The sequence below is a fragment of the Heterocephalus glaber genome, unplaced genomic scaffold (assembly GCF_053883595.1).
Source record: "Heterocephalus glaber isolate CG9 unplaced genomic scaffold, H.glaber_assembly_v1.0 deba00001555, whole genome shotgun sequence".
In the NCBI taxonomy this organism is placed as follows: Eukaryota; Metazoa; Chordata; class Mammalia; order Rodentia; family Bathyergidae; genus Heterocephalus; species Heterocephalus glaber.
Window position 1 is genome coordinate 6,032,122 of NW_028258346.1, and position 17,908 is coordinate 6,050,029.

Below are 17,908 nucleotides of genomic sequence, written 5' to 3' on the forward strand. Positions count from 1 at the left end.
ACAACACCTGATTGTAAGAAAACCTGAATAGTAATCAGGAGCTATTCTTATTCCTCATTCCTATTCCTCAATAAATTTTCCTACTGTTAATTTCCATCGTTCCTTAGTATTTATTCTTTGACTTCTGGGAACATGAACTTGGCGTATCTGACATCTAGCATGTTGGGAGTTACATTTATTTCCCCTGTATCATTCCTGTATCATTATGAATAGATGCATAAAAAGCACTTGATAAAAATCTAACATACACTCATGAAAAAAAACTCTCGGCAAGATAGTAATAGTGGGGAACTCCCTCAATTTATTAAAGTACTTCTATAAAATTCCTACAGCTAACAACACATTAAAAGGTGAGAAACTTGACAGTTCTCTGCCAAGATCAAGTACAAGGCTTGCCTAAATAGAACTACTGCTTAACCTCCCTCCTCTCCTAGAGGAGACAAAAAAATTATGAGGGAAAAAAATCTTATAAAAAGACTTGTAATAATAGGAGATTTGGGAAAGGCTTGTAATAATATAGTTGACATTTTATTTATTTATTTATTTTTTGGCACCTGGGATCAAACGCAGGACCTAGTGCTCGCCAGGCAGGCGTGGCGTCACAGATCTAAATCCTTGGCCCCACATTTGATATTGAAAAAAAACAAGAGCAATGATACTTATTAATGAAAATAAATTAATCTTGAATGCTTTCAGATACATTGTGTACTGTGGTGTACACAATGTAACACAAGCTGAAAACTATTGATTTTTGATAATTAAACAGCACTCAGATGATTTTCCTAAGCCAGGAATTTGGCAAGTTGTTGGCTCCAAGAAAAAAATGGCAGACTACAACAAAAGTTTAGCGTTCCATGTATTATTTTGCTCAAACATCTCAGTCACATAAATATCCACTATTTAATTTCTAATAGTTTTTATTAGATTGACACAATAAAAATAGGCTCCTTTTCTTCCTCTAGAAAGGTAAGACCTTCAGTTCTTCTGTGAACTGAGTGTCTATACAATTAGTGTGATAATTTTCATTATATTTTAATAACTTAGTCATGGCTTCAATCTGTATGCTTTTCAGTTACTTTATTTGGCTAATTTAGCAAGTTTTCATAATGCCTAAATTATTTTGAGTTATTCATCAAGGGTTTATGAGGGAGGAGCTGTTTTGAATTAGCTGTTTTGTGTGAAATTTAAGTTTATTTTCATTAACAAAATAAATCTAAACCCCTTGGCATCTTCATTTATGCTTTTCTACTGCAGTCGCCAAAGGTCTTTCAAGAAATAGTGGCTTCTGAATTTCAGGAAAGAGCTTTAGGCATGGGTGGGTATTGAAGAGTTTCATAAATCTGTTTTCAAAATGCAGTGGGAAGTGTTTTCTTCAAAGATTACCAAAAATGAGAAGCTGGTAAAAAATTACACAGCATGTCCTATGCCGTTCCTATAAACCCAGTGTATATTTTCCAAGTTAAGTATTGAATTTCTTGACTTTGTTAGCTTGCAAGCTACTACAAGGTTGTGTTATAGCCTAACACAACCAACACTGGCCTTAAAACTTTGCATTCCCTATCAGCTACTTTTATTGTCTCTAGAACTTTTATTTTCTTCATCTTGACGTTCCTGTGCCTTTTTTAAAGTTCCATATCAGACTGCAGTTCAGCGGTATCCCCAAAGTCTTCTCTTCGGTCATTCATCATCTATTCCCCACACCGGCATCAGTAAAGGAGGGAATATATTTTACCAACTCTTCACGAAAGTAACAAATCACGAGAGCTTGTCTCCATGTTTGGTTTAAACGTATCCGCCAAAGATATTCTAATCCTTTCAATTTTCTTCCCACAGCCTCCCTTGGTCAATTAAACCTCGGGCCTAAATTTAAATCAGTCCCCTAAATCGGTCCTAACAACGCAAGTTCCTCTTCCCAGTCCTGTTTCCCAAGGGAAACAATGACTTTTCTTCAGGGCTCCAAGAACTATGGCTGTCTTTTCCCGCACCAGAGCGGGTAAACTGTGCTTCCTCACCTAGGGCTGGCGACCACCCAAGGAACCGCCGCGGGCGATTCCGCCCTTGCACGCGCAACCGCCCCCTCTCGCCCCAGCTCCACTTCCGGGTCTCCGGTGTCTCCACTTTACCGGTCCGCACCTCCTCTGGTCACTTCCTAGAGCTTGGGCCTAATCACTGGCTGGCTCAGAATGGGGGCACAGGTTAGAGGAGTGTAAGAGTTCTGCAAGAAGATGCACTGAATATCTTCGATGGCCTAGGAAATCCAGTTGGACTCAGCAGTCGCCGGATGTGGCGATGGTGGCGTGCGCTGCACGGGGGGCACTTTGTTTTGAGCACCCAGCAGCGCACACCCGGAAGTTGCGCGGAGGACCAGCTGCGCCGCCGCCAGGGGCGGGTGCCAGACACTCCGAGGAGGACTAGACCGCGCAGTATCCGGTGTGAGTGGCAGCTGAGGGTGGCGGCGGCAGCGCCAGGTACGAGAACGGCCGGGCTGTAGCTCTGGTTTTATGGCAGTGGATCCGGCTGGGTTCCGGAAGGCTAGGGCCTTGCAGTGTAGTTGAGCTGCAGCAGCCAAAAGTAGCCCGCTTCTCCCACTCCAGGGGACTCGCTCTCCTCACACCACCAAGCTGGGCGAGCAGAGGCGAGTGGTTCTGGTGGGGAAGTAGTGGCCGGAGCGGGATTATCTACTTCTGGGAGGAGGCGAGAGTCCGCTTTTCGGCCTTTCTAGCCCTTCTTGAGAAAAAAAATTTTTTTTCTTCGCTATGTATACCTTAGACTCAGTTCTAACGTTGCTGTCTTCATCCCTTTCAGCGCTTGCCTTGGACTTGTAACCTTAAAATATGCTGGAGTCCTATGTAACCCCAATTTTAATGAGCTATGTGAATCGTTATATCAAAAACTTAAAGCCTTCAGACCTACAGCTTTCACTATGGGGTGGAGACGTGGTTCTCAGCAAGCTCGAGTTAAAGTTAGATGTACTGGAACAGGTAAGTTTCTAGCTGTCATTGACTGGAAACATTTACCGCTTGTTTAGAGTAGTCTGTCGACCATACTTTTGAGATTGTGCCATAAAAATGTAATTTTCCTGCTAATGTATTTTGAGCTGCCCCAAGACTTACAGTATTTTTAAAATGGTTTCTTTCGAGAGTTTATTAAAGTAAATTTCAACTGATAAGAAAATTTCATGGTTGTTGTCAAATTGTTCAGATTCTCAGGCATTACCGAATTGTAAATGTACCTTGTTGAAATTCTGTACAAAGCTGAAAATATAGATTTCTGTTTTCCTTTTTGAGCAGTGGCCCAGTCTGAATGACAGCATGGTTACATCATGAGGAAAAGTTCTGTCTGTGTTACTAGGAGAGATGACATCCATGGCATCTGCAGAGAATTGAGTAGAATACATCAAGAATGACAGTAAAATTTGAAACTTCTTTATTCACGTTTTAAAGTTTCAACATGCAAATTATCTGATGCAAATGAACTGTAACTTCAAAGTTCATATATTCAATTAGCATATTTATTAGGGATATATGTCAAGTAATTCTGTTGTGCTTGAGGATAGGAAATACCTGTAGATGCTCAATAGAGTCAGAGACTAAGCAGCTACTTTTTAGTAAGGGAAGACTTAAACTGATGGCTGTGGTTATTAAGTTTTATATTTCATTGCCTCTGTTATTGAATACAGTTGTCTTCTAGAAAATTGGCTCCTTCCCCATTCTTTTTCCAAGGTTAACTGTCTTAATATTTTCATTTAAAAATTCTCAAATGAGCACAAACTATATATAACATGCCACTTTTTAAATATGTATAGACCTGTGCAACCACCATCCAAGTAAAGAAAGGAGTATTTCGACCACCCTAAAAGGCTTTCTTCTGCCCCTTTGTTATCAGTACTCTGCACTCATAAAAGAGGTGACTGCTGTTGTGACTTCTATCAAGATAGATATATTTCCCTTGTTCTTGAACCTTATCTAAATTGGATCATTTGTGTCTGACATCTTTTTAATATTATGGCTGAGGTTAGCCCATCTTATTGGATGAACAGAAGTTTGTTTTGTGGTTTGCCTTTATTATTAGACTGTAGAAAGATTCTACAATTTATTTACCTATTATATTAATGGACATTTGGGTTGTTTATACTTTTGGCTGTTACAGAGAAAGCTTTCACGAACATTCTTGTACAAGTATTTTGATGGACATACGTATTTCTCATAGGTGGCTACCGGAGAGGTAGCCACATATTTAGTTTATTTTTGGTACTAGGGATGGACCTTGGGACCTTGCGCTTGCGAGGCAGGTGGTGGAACCAATGAGCTAAATCCCTGGCCCATAGCCACATATTTAGGAATAATGTATACTGCCAAATAGTTTTCCAAAGTGGTTGCATTAATTTATAGTCTCACTAACAATGTACGAGAGTTCTATTTATTTCACATTTTTACTATCACTTGGTATGTTATTTAATTTTAGCCTTTCTGATGAGTGTGTAGTGATAGCATTTTCCTAATGTATAATGATGAACGCTTTCATATGCTTATTGGCCATTTGGATAGCCTCTTTTGTAAATTCTCTGTTTTGCTTTTAAAAAATTAAACTTGTTTTTCTGTCTGTCTTCTTATTTATGTTTGGGAGTTTTTCTTTTAGTTCTTTGTCAAATATATGTTTTGCAATATCTTCTCTCAGTTTTTAACTTGTCTTTTTATTGTTGTAAAGGTTTCTTGGTTAGCAGAAGTTTTATTATTTTATTGAGGCGCAATATATCAGTCTTTTCCTTTATGGTTAGGGCTTTTCATATCTTAAGAAATCTTTGCCTCTTTAGCTTGTTTGACACTTTTTGGTATGTTCTTTTGGATTGTCTATGTGTTCCTTCATGTCATTTACAAATCTAATTTTACATCTTTTTTTTTTTTTTTTGGTACCAGGGATCAAATTTGGGTCCTTGCGCTTGCGCAGCATGCGGCGAAACCACTGAGCTAAATCCCTAGCTCTAATTTTACATCTTTTTATCCAGTGATTATAACTTTTATTATTTTTTAAATTATTTCACTAATAAATAGGACACACATATGTAAATACCAAATAATTTCTCTAGTGTGAGAAACTGAAAGTGTAAATAAGGATTAAAAGGATTAATAACAAATAATTGATACTTTGAAATAGGAAAAGGTCCAAAGGGCTAGGGGTGGTGGGAGGAGATGGGGAAAGGAAAGAATAGAAAGGAAAAATTATGAGAAAAGAAAAAAAAAATGGAAATGAAGTCTATGTAAATAGGGAAAGGTGGAGGGGTGAAGGGCGCACAGGTAATGGGGAAAAAATAAGAACCAAGATACATCATGTACAGGTACAAGCACCCAATGATAAATGTAAACGTATTGTATACCTAAAATGTACCAATAAAGGAATTTAAGGAAAAAAAATTATTTCACTGGCTAAGAGCTCTTATACAATGTGGAGTAGAGGTAGTGGTGAGAGTAGACATTTTCTTTATATTATAGTGATGTTAGCTGTGAACAGCCTTTTTGGGTTAAGAAAATTTTATTCTTGGTTTTGTACCAAATTTTAAAAATATCCAATGGGTGTTGAATTATCAAATATTATATTTACTGAGTTCCTATCTTTCTGTTTTGTTAATATGGGAAATTACATTGAGTTTGTTAAACGAACCTTGCATTCCTGGAATAAACCTCAGTTATTATATATTATCTTTTTCAGATACTGTTGGATTTTATTGGTTTAGTTTTGTTGCTATGCTTGTAAGTGACACTAGCTTATTTTTCCTTGTTGTGATCTTATTAGGTTTTGATTATCAGATATATTGATTCATTAGATTATTTGTGAAGTATTCCCACTTTTTATAATCTCTAGAAAAGTTTATACAACATTGGTATTACTGTTTTTTTTTTCTTTTTATTTGTTATAAAATATATAACATGAAATTTACCACCTTAGCCATTTTTTTAAATGTACAGTTCTGGGGCATTAATTACAGTCACATTGTTGTGCAACCATTACTGCCATCTATACCTATTAGTACTTTTTCATCTTCCTAAACTGAAATTTTCTACCCATTAAGCACTAACTCTCTAATCTCCTCCACCCCTCCTTTCAGCCTTTTATGGACTACCATTCTACATTGTCTCTATGAATGTGACTATTCTAGATAGCTCTTATAAATGGAATCATTCAGTGTTTGTGCTTTTGGAACTGGCTTATTTCACTTAACAGAATGTCTTCCAAGTTCATCCTTATTGTAATGTGTGTCAGCATTTCCTTTGTTTTGAAGGCTGAATAATATTTCATTGTACGTATCTACCATATTTTGTTCATTTATCAGTGAACACTTGTGTTGTTTCCATCTTTTGTCTATTGTGAATATTGCTGCTATGAACATAGGTGTAAAAATATCTTAGTGAGACCCTGCTTTCAATTCAGTTGTATACCAAGAATTGTAATTGCTAGCTAGATGGTATGGTAATTCCACATCTGAGTTTTTGAGGCACTCTGATAATGTTTTCTATAGGGACTGCCCATCTTTTGAGTTCTTCCCAGCAATGCACAAGAATTCCAGTCACTCCATATCCTTGCCAACACTTATTATTTCCTATTTTTTTATTATAGCCATCCTAGTGGGTATCCTAATGGTATCTCATTGTAGTTTTAATTTTCATTTCCTTTATGATTAGTGATATTGAGCATATTCTTGTGTATTTTTTGACTATTGTTGTCATCTTTGAAGAAGTCTCCAAGTTCTTTGCCCATTTTTGAATCAGGTTTGTTTTATTGTTGTTGAGTTGTAAGAGTGCTTTATGTATTGTGGCTATCAGCCCCTTATCAGATACATGATTTACAAATATTCTTTCCTGTTTTTGTTCCTTTTACTCTATTTATAATGTCCTTTGATGCAAAAAACGTTTTTATTTATTTAGGCAGTGCTGGATATTAAACCAAGGATACTCTACTACTGACCTACATCCATAGATCTTTTTTATTTTTAATTTTTACATAAAGTCTCCCCAAGATGCTTAGGCTGGCCTTAAACTTGTGATCCTCCTTCTTTAGCCTCCCGAGTAGCTGTGATTATAGGTGTATGCCACTGTGCCAGACTGGCCAAAAGTTTTAGATTTTGGTTTTATTGTCTTTAGTTTTATTTTTTTTCTTCTTGTTGCCTGAGTTTTTCATGTTGTACTCAAGAAGTAATTGCCAGTTTTAGTCATGAAGCTTTCCTCCTATGTTTTCTTCTAATTTGTAGAAGAAGCTTTGTTCAGTTGTGGTCTGGGTCCATTTAGGTGTAGGTCTTTGATCCGTTTCAAGTTAATATTTATATATGACATAAGGGTCCAGTTTTTTTTAAACGTGAATATTCAGTTTTACCAGCCCCATTTGTTGAAGACTGTCCTTTCCTGTTGAATGATCTTGGTGCCCATGTTGAAAATTATTTGATGTAAAGAGTTAATTTCTGGGGGCTGGGGATTTAGCTCAGTGGTTCCACTGCCTGCCTTGCAAGTGCAAGGTCCTGAGTTCGATTCCCTGATACCAAAAAAAAAAAGTTAATTTCTGGGCTTTCATTCATATTCCTTGTGTTTTCTTTTATGGAAGTCACATTGTTGTGATCATTGAAACTTTCAGTAAGTTTTGAAATCTAGAAGTGTGTAATCCCCCCCCGCCCCCTTTTTTTGAGACAGGGTCTTGCTGTGTGATCCAGGCTGACCTCAAATCAAACTCACTATGTAGCTTAGGCTTGCCTTGAACTTTTGGTGATCCTCCTGCTTCAACTTGAGTGCTGGGATTACAGGCATGTACCACCATGCCTGGTTTCTTTGTTTTTGAGACAGTTTTTCTGTGTAATTCCAGGCTGGTTTGAACTCCTGATCCTCCTGCCTTAACTTTCTGAATGCAGGGATTACAGCCATGTGCCACTACTCTCAGGTGTTCTTAGTTTTTTAAGTGTACGAAAAATTAGTCATGAAGTTATTTGGGTCATGGTGGAAAAGTTGTAAATAGTTGATTAATTTCTTGAACAGATATAGAACCATTCAGACTTTTATTTCTTCTTTTGTCAGTTTTGGTGAGTTTTATTTTCCAAGGACTTTCTCCTTTTGCTGAAAATTAAGGACCAGATTAGCTGTGATTTGCACTGTTTTTGGAACTGCAGTTTATTGAAACTTAGCTATCCTCATTTGTTTTCTTAGTATCTAGGGGCATTTTTGCATTAAATCAGCAGACTTCAGTACCTGGGACAGAGACTACATGGCTTGCAAACACCTAAACTACATACTGACTTTTTATTGAGTTTGCCTGTTTTTGCTCTAAATTGCCTTAAAGATATGAAACTTATTTTTTTGCAATTGTTTAAGGTTGCCCTTTAGCAACATTGTATCTGTGGAATCTGTAGTGATTGATGTACACTTTCTGTTCCTGATAATTGGTAGTTTGTATTCATTGCAGTTGCTGGTCTTTCAACTTTTATCAGTATTTTCAAAGAGCTTTTATTTTTGTTATTTTCTCTGTTATACTTCTTTCTTTGTCATTAATTTTGTTCTTAGTATCCTTTCTTTGAATGTGAGTTATTGTTTTTTCTAGCTTAGATTATTGATTGTTTAAAAAATCTTTTTTCTTTTGTGAATATGTGCATCTGCTGTTCCTTACCATATTATTTAGCTCTACACACAGAATTTTATGTTGTCTTTTTTTTGTTCAAAAGTTTCTGTAATTTCCATTTTGATTTTTTCTTCTTTGATCATTGGGTTATTTAGAAATATATTGCTTAATTTCCAAACATTTGGAGATTTGCTAATTACCTTTCTGTTACTGATTTGTAATTTAATTTACTTGTGGTCTGCATATTTTCTGTATGATTCCAGTCCATTACAGTTTGACTCAGTGTATCATCTATTTTTGTAAGTGTTCTATGCACAGTTGACAAAAAAATTATGTTCTAAAGTTGTTGCTGTGCTATTCTAGAAATGTCATTTATTTCAAATTGAGTGGTAGGATTTTTTGGATATAGTAAATCACGGATTTTCATTGGTTATTCTATCACTTACTAGGGGTGGTATTTTAATATCTCCAATTATGATTGTGAATTTGTCCACACCTTTTTTTTTTAGATTTATCAGCTTTCACTTTATATGTCTTAAAATTATGTTATTAAGTACATAGTAACAAATTTACTATTTTGATATCTCACTGTTGAATATACTTAAATCCTCCTGTAATGTGTTGCTTTTTCATGTTAGTAGTTCTTCTTGCTTTAGTTTTTAAATTAAACTTTTCAAGTTTTTCACCTTAAATGTAATAGAATGCATATTTGATTTATTAGAGTCTACCTTAAAGTACTACTTTTACTGTTTCCTAAATAAACTTAAAACAGTTTGACTCCACATATTCCTTTTCTCCCTGCCTTAATATTGTGATTCTTCATTTTGCCTGTTTTTTGTTTTTCTTTTTCTCCTCTTAGGGTGGAAGTCTAATTGTTAACATACCTTTTTTTTTTTTTTTACTGTTACAACTAGTTACATCTCTACATTTCTTTAGCTGCACCTCATACATTTTCATATATATTTTCATTTTTATTCAGTTCACATATTTTCAGAGTTCCCTTGAGATGAATGTGTTTTTGCAGTTGTTGAATGTGTATACATGTTAGGTCTAATTGGTTGATAGTGCTCAGGTTTTCTGGTTCTATCCATTATTGTATTAGTCTCCTTATTATAAATTCTCTATTTCTTTCAATTTCATTAGATTTTGCTTTATTTGGGGGTTTTGTTGCTGTGTTCTTATTTGTTTTATATTTCTTCATGAATTGACAATTTCATCATTACAAAGTGTCCTGTTGTTAGTAACATTTTTTCACATGAAGTCTGTTTTGTCTGATACTAATACTAGCTTTCTATAGTTGTTGTTTGCATATCATTTAAAATCTTATTTTCAGCTTACTGTGTTTTCAGATCTAAAATGTGTATTTTATAAAAAACAATTTTTTTTAATTTTTTAATTTTTTATTTTTTGGTACTGGGGATCAAACTCAGGACCTTGCGCTTGTGAGGCAGGTGCAGTGTCAATGAGCTAAATTCCCAGCTCTACTTTTTGTATTTTAAAATCTGGTTTAACAGTCTTTGCCTTTTTATTATAAATATTAACTCATATTTTACAAATTACTATTTCATTGTGACATTTTCATAGTTCACATTTTGTGCTGTAATTCTCCTTTTAGGTCTCTCTTTTTTAGGTTCTTCATGTGAGCAGAAACATGCCATAGGCACTAGGTGTCTTTTTGAGTCTTCTGTGTTTTGCTTATTGTGGTTAACATGATAACTTCCAGTTCCATCCATTGTTCTGCAAATGACATGATTTCATTCTTTATGGTCAAATAATATTCCATTGTGTATATATATCCATTGATTTGTTGACAGTTACCTCGACTGATTCCATAGCTGAGCTATTGTGACTAATGCTGCAGTAAAGATAGGTATGTAGTGTTTAAAAAATGCATTGTTTCTCTGGTGTGAGAAACCTGAAGTGGAAATAAGGACTAAAATGTGTAATGGATGTTGAGAAATGGGAAGAAAGTGTTCAAATGGGAAGGGGAACAAGGGAGGAGGAAAGGAGAAAGGAAGGAAAGGGACAAAAAAAGGTGGAAACAAAGCTTTTGTACATAGGGAGGGGAGGAGGTTTGAGGGGGGGAAAGGGATAAAATAAAATAAAATAAAATTTATTTTAAAAAAGATAGGTATGCAGGTAACTCTTGTATGCTGCCTTGATTTCCTTTGGGTATATACTCAGGTGTGGCATAGAGGGATAATATGGTAGTTGTTATTTTAGTTTTTTGAAGAACCTCTATACTGTTTTCCATAGTGACTGTCCTAGTTTATATTCCCACAGTGTATAAGGATGCCTTTTTCTTGATATCTTTGCTAGCATTTGTTAATTTCTGTTTTTGTAATTGTTGCCATCTGACTAGGGTGAGGTAGAATCTCAGTGTAGTTTTGATTTGCATTTCCTTGTTGGCTAAAGATGTTGAGCTTTTTTTCCATATATTTATTGGCCATTTACACTTCTTTTGAGAAGTATATGTTCATATAATTTACTCATTTATTGATTGGATTACTCATTCTTGGCAACTTTTTGGAATTTTTAAAATAAATTACAACTATTAATCCTCTGAGATGAATAGCTGGCAGAGATTTTCTCTTTACTCAGTTTCCTTTGCTAAGCACAAGCTTTTTAATTAGATGTAATCTACTTTGTCATTTCTTGGTTTTATTTCTTGAGCTGTTGGAGTTCTATTCTGGAAATCATTACCTGTGCTTATATTTTGAAGTTTTTCTCCTATATCTTTTTCTAGTAGTTTCAGAGTTTCAGATCTTAAGGTCTTTGATCCTTTTAAGTTGATTTCTATAGAGTATGAGATAGAGATCTAATATCAATCTTGTACATGTGGATATCTGTTTTCCTAGCACTATTTTGTGAAAAGGTTGAGATTTCCCCAACATGTGTTGTTTGGCACCTTTGCTGATGATCAGATGGCTATAGATGCATGAGTTTTATTTCTGGATCCTCTTTATATTCTGTTGGTTTATGTGTCTGTTTCATACCATGCTGTTTTTGATTCTACAGCTCTGTAGTATATTTTGAAATAAGGTGTTGTGAAGCCTCCAACAATGCTGTTTTTACTTATGATTACTTTGGTTATTCAGGAGTTTTTGTGCTTCTATATGAGTTTTAGGATTTTTCCTCCTCATTCTGTGAAGAATGTCATTGGTATTTCGATGGGGATTGTATTGAATCAGATCACATTTGTAAATATGGCCATTTTAATGATATTCTCTCAATTAATGAACATGAGAGAGAGACCATTCTATCTTCTAGTGTCTTTATTATTTTATAATTTTCATTGTAGAAGTCTTTTACCTTGGTTAGGTTTATTCCTAGATATTATATTTATTTTTTGAAGCTATTGTGAATGGACTTGTTTTTTTGTTTTGTTTTTTGGTACCAGGGATCGAACTCGGGTCCTTGTGCTTGGGCAGCAGGCGGCGAAACCACTGAGCTAAATCCCCAGCCCTTGAATGGACTTGTTTTCTGATTTCTCAATGAGCTCATTATTGATGTATGGAAAAGCTTATTATATGTTAATTTTGTATACTGTTACTTTACTGAATTAGTTTATTAGTTCTAAGTGTTGGTGGTGTTTTTAGGGTTTCTGAGTAGTGAATCATATGTGCAAGGCACAGTACTTTTTAAATTTGTATCCATTTTATTTCCTTCTCTTGCTTGATGGCTCTAAAATTTCAGGTCTGTATGGAGGAAATGCTTTCATCATGCAATATGATGTTGGCCATGGGTTGTTCTTATATAGTCTTAATTATGTTGAGATATGATACTTCTGTACTGTACTTAGTTTCTTCAGGACTTTTATCATGGAGTTATATTAAATTTTATCAGAGGCTTTTTCTGCATCTATTCAGATGATCATGTGATTTTTGTCCTGATTTTATGAGGTATATTATGTTTATTTACATATGTTTCCCAGGAATAAAATCAACTTGATGATGGAGTATGTTCTTTTTATGCCCTTATTATCTGATGCAAGAAATTAGTTCTTTTTTTGGAATTTGTTAAGATTTATTTCATGGCCTAAAATATCTATTTTGGGAAAGGGTTACATTAACTTTTATAAATAGCTACATAACTATAAAATATGTCAGAAATTCAGTTTCTTTTTTCTTTGTTGATTAGTAACAAAAACTTGTTCTGGAAGTGAAACAAATTAGTGTAAGTGATTGTGGTGAAGTTTGTATTTTTGTTTCTAACTGGTTGCCTAATGGAAAGCAGCCAGAAAAAATTTTAAATTTATGACCAAATAGAATCCAGGTCAAATCTTTAATGAGGTAAAACGAGTAAGTTGTTTTTGTAGGTTGATCAGTTTTCATTTTATTAGGTCATTTTACTCTGTCCCATTAAGCCTTCCTCTCCCCTTTTAAATTGCGTATAAAAACCTTCTGAGGACATATTTTAAGAGATTTAAGAAAAATGCCATTGCATCTATTTCTGTACTTATTCTGTCTACTGCTATGAATGATACCAGTACTAAATATGAGCCTTTATTATGTACCAATTATGTATAATTTCTATTCAGCAGAGGAGGAAACTTATTAAGTGTAACTTGCAAAATAAGCTGTGGTAGCTTATCATTAACTGTAGTTTGTTGTTTGATTCTACTTTTTATACCCAAAATATTTTTGTGTTGGGGTTTCATTTTTATTTCAAGAAAGAATTGGATATTAAGATAAAAATATTTAAGTACTTACTATGTTTTATTTAATGTTTTATGTTTTAAGGAGCTGAAATTACCATTCACATTTTTAAGTGGGCATATTCATGAATTGAGGATTCACGTACCATGGACAAAACTAGGTTCAGAACCAGTGGTAATTACTATCAATACAATGGAATGCATTTTGAAACTTAAAGATGGAATACAGGTAAGAAATTATTGAACTTAGTTGTTTATATTACCCAATTTTAATAGGTATGACACTTGACATTTCTAACTTTTGGATTGTCAGTTGTCACATAAATCTTACCTTATCTACTTTTTTTTTTTCTATTTTTGGTACTGAGGATCGAACTTGGGACCTTGTGCTTGCGAGGCAGGCGACAGAACCACTGAGCTAAATCCCTGGCCCACTCATCTACTTTTTACATACCTATTAAAGTAACTTTTTTTTTTTTTTTTTTTTTGGTACCAGGGATAGAACTTGGAACCTTGTGCTAGCGAGGCCCACTCATCTACTTTTTACATACCTATAAAGTAACTTTTTTTTTTTTTTCTGGGTACCGGGAATCAAACTGGGAACCACTGAGCTAAATCCCAGGCCCAAAGTAACTTTATTTATAGACAGGTGTTTTTAAATTTGAGTAAAACATTTAAAGGATGTTTTCATTCAAATTTTGCTTAGTCATAGCCTTACTAGACATGTAGATGGCTTATTACCTATATCCAGAATAGAAATGAGGCCTGATTCAGGCTAATTTTTACATTAATATTTTTGAATTTGTAGAATGGACTTGTATGGATTGTTATGTACATGACATTTCTAAATTAGAAAATTTTTCAGGGTTTTTTTTTTGGGGGAAAGATAAAAATACATTCTTAACACCAGATTTCATTGTTGTTTTGAACTTTTGGTATCAGAAACTGGTTATTTCAGATATTTCTTCTCTGATTCATTCTCTCTCTCTCTCTCTCTTTCTTTCTTTCATTTTTGGGCAAAGGTATATTACTGGTTTTGAGAAATATCTGCCAAAAATTTTCTAGTCTAAGAAGCAACAGCAGCATTTTGTGAAGAATGCTTTCACTTTCATCTTGTAGGAAAGTAGTGTGTTTGTCATTCATTTTTATTCCTTTTTTCTTAGCACACATTTAACATTTGCCTTTCATTTTTAAGTCAATTGATAAGTATTCTTAACATGACTATTTTCATAAGAACCATAAGGCAATTTTAGTGTATCCTAAATATAACTTTAATATGTATGAAATTAAGGTTATTTATAAGCTATTATAATTATTTCCTGTTTTAAATAGGTATTTTGTTGTATCAACCCATTGGACTCATAATTTTTTTTCAATTTATGAGATCTTTGATTGCAAGCTTGTATTACCCAGTTTAACTTTTTTTTAAATAGCAAAACATTTATTGGTACATTTTAAGCATACATAGTGATAACACTCATCATAGGGTATCCAGTTTAACTTAAATATTGTGGTTCCTGGAAGTAAGCAGACCAATATTATATTCCTATGAAAATTTATTTTGAAAACATTCAGTATTTGAGAGATTGATTTAGAATCTGTAGTTATATTGCAACAAAGTTTTATTTTACATTTACATTTGGTGGTATATAAATGGTTATTTAATCATCTGTTATTGGAATTTAATATATTTTTTAAAATTCTGTATTTGGTTATACCACCCATGTAGTGGTCCATGTTAAAAAAAAAAAAAGAAAGAAAACAATCCAGACACTTAGTATTTTTTCACTGGGAAGATGGAAGTCTCAAGGCCAGATGTTCTATAAGAAACACATTTTAAAATAGACAAATTACAAGTAATTATAGAGGCTGCTGAAAAAGATTTATAACACATGACTTAATGCAATCTAGAACTAATATTTGATATTGGCCAAGCGGATGGCTACTGCAAGAATGATCAGATTTCCTGCTTGCATGATATTTCCTGCTTGCATGGACTTGAATTTTGTGGTGTGTAGAACAAAAGGTCAAGTGTCATGAATATAAAGTACTCTGAAAACAAGTACTTTTTACAGATGTTTAAAATTTTGGGGTAGAAAGGATTTTTGAAAATTGCATTTGACATTTGGACAAATTATTTAGCAGCGTATGCCCCTGGAGAATAATACTCAAGTTTATGTAGTGATTGGAATTAAATTTTGAGTAAAAACATTACAGATGAAACACATTTTAAAATATGTATTTTATTTTCAAAATTTGTCTTGATTAGCATACTGTGGAATTAAGATAAAATTATGCATGTAGTGGTAAAGTTGAATAGCTCTATAATTATTATTATTTTTTTTTTATAAAACTTTATTGTTAATGTACAACAGACTCCAAGAACACACTTCATTCTAGTTCTAGGTGTCAAAAGATGTTATGGCAGGGAATTCAGGTATTTGAGTAGGAATGGAATCAAGGGTCACCATCATCTTAGGCACAAGGAGCAATTTAATTTTTGCCAGATTTCTTAATTCCACCTGTAGCCAGGGGACCCCTTCCTGTGGACTTCGTTTTTAGCTCCTCGAGTTTCTTCTGCTCCTCTTTTTGCTTCTGTTTGAATGCTCTTATCTTCCTCGTCCATCTCCTTGGCCTGTTTCTTGGGCTGTTTCAAGGGCGGCTTCTTGCCACCTTCGCGGCCGGACATGGCGCCCGCACACTCTCTGGAACCGGGTTCCTAGCTCTATAATTATATTATCTGAAGTTTTTACAGATATACAGATGTTGAAAAAACTTATTTTCTAAATAAAATTGGGGTGAAATGGTAGCTTCAGTGAAGGAGCCTTTTAGAATTACAGATCTCTATGAATATGGAAAATATATTAGTAATATTGGGGACTATGTTAAAATAATGATTGACAGCAATAAGAGGTTCAATTCAGATCATTAGAAGAATATAAACTTGTTAAATGGCTTGGTAAGAAGGCATGGGCAGTTTGTAATGTTGAAGCTACTTCTACCAACATTTACTGATTGCCTAATTTGCAGTTCACTGGAAAACATTGCTAAGATATTTATATAATTTCAGCAAAGGACACTTAGAAAAAGAGATTGGCAGTGCTACATTGTGACTCTCGTGATTATGATCATAACATGCTGCCTTCACTTGTCTTTGTAATCTGTTTTAATTTCAGAGATTTTTGGAATGAGAAAGTTACCAAATTGTCTTAGGTAAAATAAAGGCCACCTTGATATTCATTTGGAATTATTTTTAATATTTTAAAATTTTATAAAATACTTCTTAACTATTTGCTATTTTCTGAGTCATGTCTCTATTGGCCATTGTCCACACCTTTAGATCCACAGGTCACAAAGATTTTTATCATTCTTTGTCAGCAGGTTTCATATTTTATGTTTAAGTTTGTTTTCTATTTTTAGTTAATTTTAGTATCTGATACTAACTTTAGGTTGAGGTTTTTTTTTTTCCTTTTTGCTATGGCCTTCATTTGTTATAGAACCATTTGCTGAACATGTTGTTCTTCCACCATTGAATTACTTTTGAACCTTTGTCCAAAACTAATTGAGCATGTTTTTGCAGGTTGATTTTTGTGTTCTCTCTTCTGTTTCATTGATTAATATGACTATTGGTTCATCAGTGTCGCACAATCTTGATTAATGTAGCTAAGCCTTACCATCTGAAACTGATCTTTCCAGTTCATTTTTTTTTCTCAAAAATATTCTGCTCATTCTAAATGCAGCTTTTATCTTCCAAAATAAATTTTGATAGGGATTGCCTTAAATACACTGATGATTTTGAAGGGAATTGACATCTTTGCTATGTTGAATTTTTCAATCTGTGAACACAATATGCCTCTCCAGTTACTGAAATTGCTATTGATTTTATTATTACCATTTTGTGTTTTTCAGCATATAATTCCTTTATATGTTTTATTAGATTTATATCTATTTTTTTGAGCATGTACAAATATTGTGTATTTAATTTTAGAGTCCAGTAGTTCAGTATTAAGTAATAGAAATGCACTTGACTTTTTGCATTGGTGTTGTGTCCTGTGAATGCATATTTTATTAATTTTAGAAGCTTTCTGGCAGATGTCTTTTGGATTTCCTACATAGACAATAACATCATCTATAAATAGAGATAGTTTCATTTGTTTCCAATCTGTATGCTTTTCCACTCTTTTAAAATATGTTAATATTTACACCTCTTTTCACTGACTTTGCCCATAATGCCATTGAATGTACTTTGACACAGGTCCTTAGTTAACATCATGGCTGCAAAATCCAGTGGACACATTTCATTCATAAAAACATTTTTTTTGCAGTACTAGGGGTTGAACACAGGGTCTTTTCTCACATTCCCAGGCCTTTTAACATTTTGAGACAGGTTCTTACTGAGTTGCTAAGTCGCCCAGTCTAGACTTGAACTTGGAATCTTCCTGTCTTCAGCCTCCCAAAGTGCTGGGATTACAGGCATGTACTAACATGGCTGGCTTATTTATTTTTAAATTTTTGTTTACTTTTGATATTTAATGCTGTTGATTTCTTTCCCTGAAAATTTCACTTTCTTGGCTCCTCTGATTCTTCTGTTTGACTTATTTTCTCTTCCTTTGCTTACTACTTTTCTGTTATCTATCCCAAACATAAGTTGAAGTTTTC

The 17,908-nt window shown here is 34.0% G+C and overlaps 1 protein-coding gene and 1 pseudogene across 9 annotated transcripts in view; one reads left to right on the forward strand and one right to left on the reverse strand.

Annotated features, from left to right (window-relative positions):
* The first annotated feature begins 554 nt into the window (after nt 1–554).
* Nucleotides 555–17,908, forward strand: part of Vps13b (vacuolar protein sorting 13 homolog B) — a 728,055-nt gene continuing 710,701 nt past the window's right edge. For 6 of the 9 annotated variants that reach the window (XM_087190742.1, XM_087190740.1, XM_087190746.1 and 3 more), the window contains exons 1-3: nt 555–2,468; nt 2,806–2,981; nt 13,335–13,478. In XM_087190742.1, the coding sequence (XP_087046868.1) occupies nt 2,835–2,981; nt 13,335–13,478 (291 nt within the window). In that variant the 5' untranslated portion in view covers nt 555–2,468; nt 2,806–2,834. The remainder of the gene's footprint in view (nt 2,469–2,805; nt 2,982–13,334; nt 13,479–17,908) is intronic. The other 3 variants (XM_087190748.1, XM_087190747.1, XM_087190745.1) reach the window with 2 other exon arrangements.
* Nucleotides 15,628–15,962, reverse strand: LOC110350336 (translation machinery-associated protein 7 pseudogene; annotated as a pseudogene).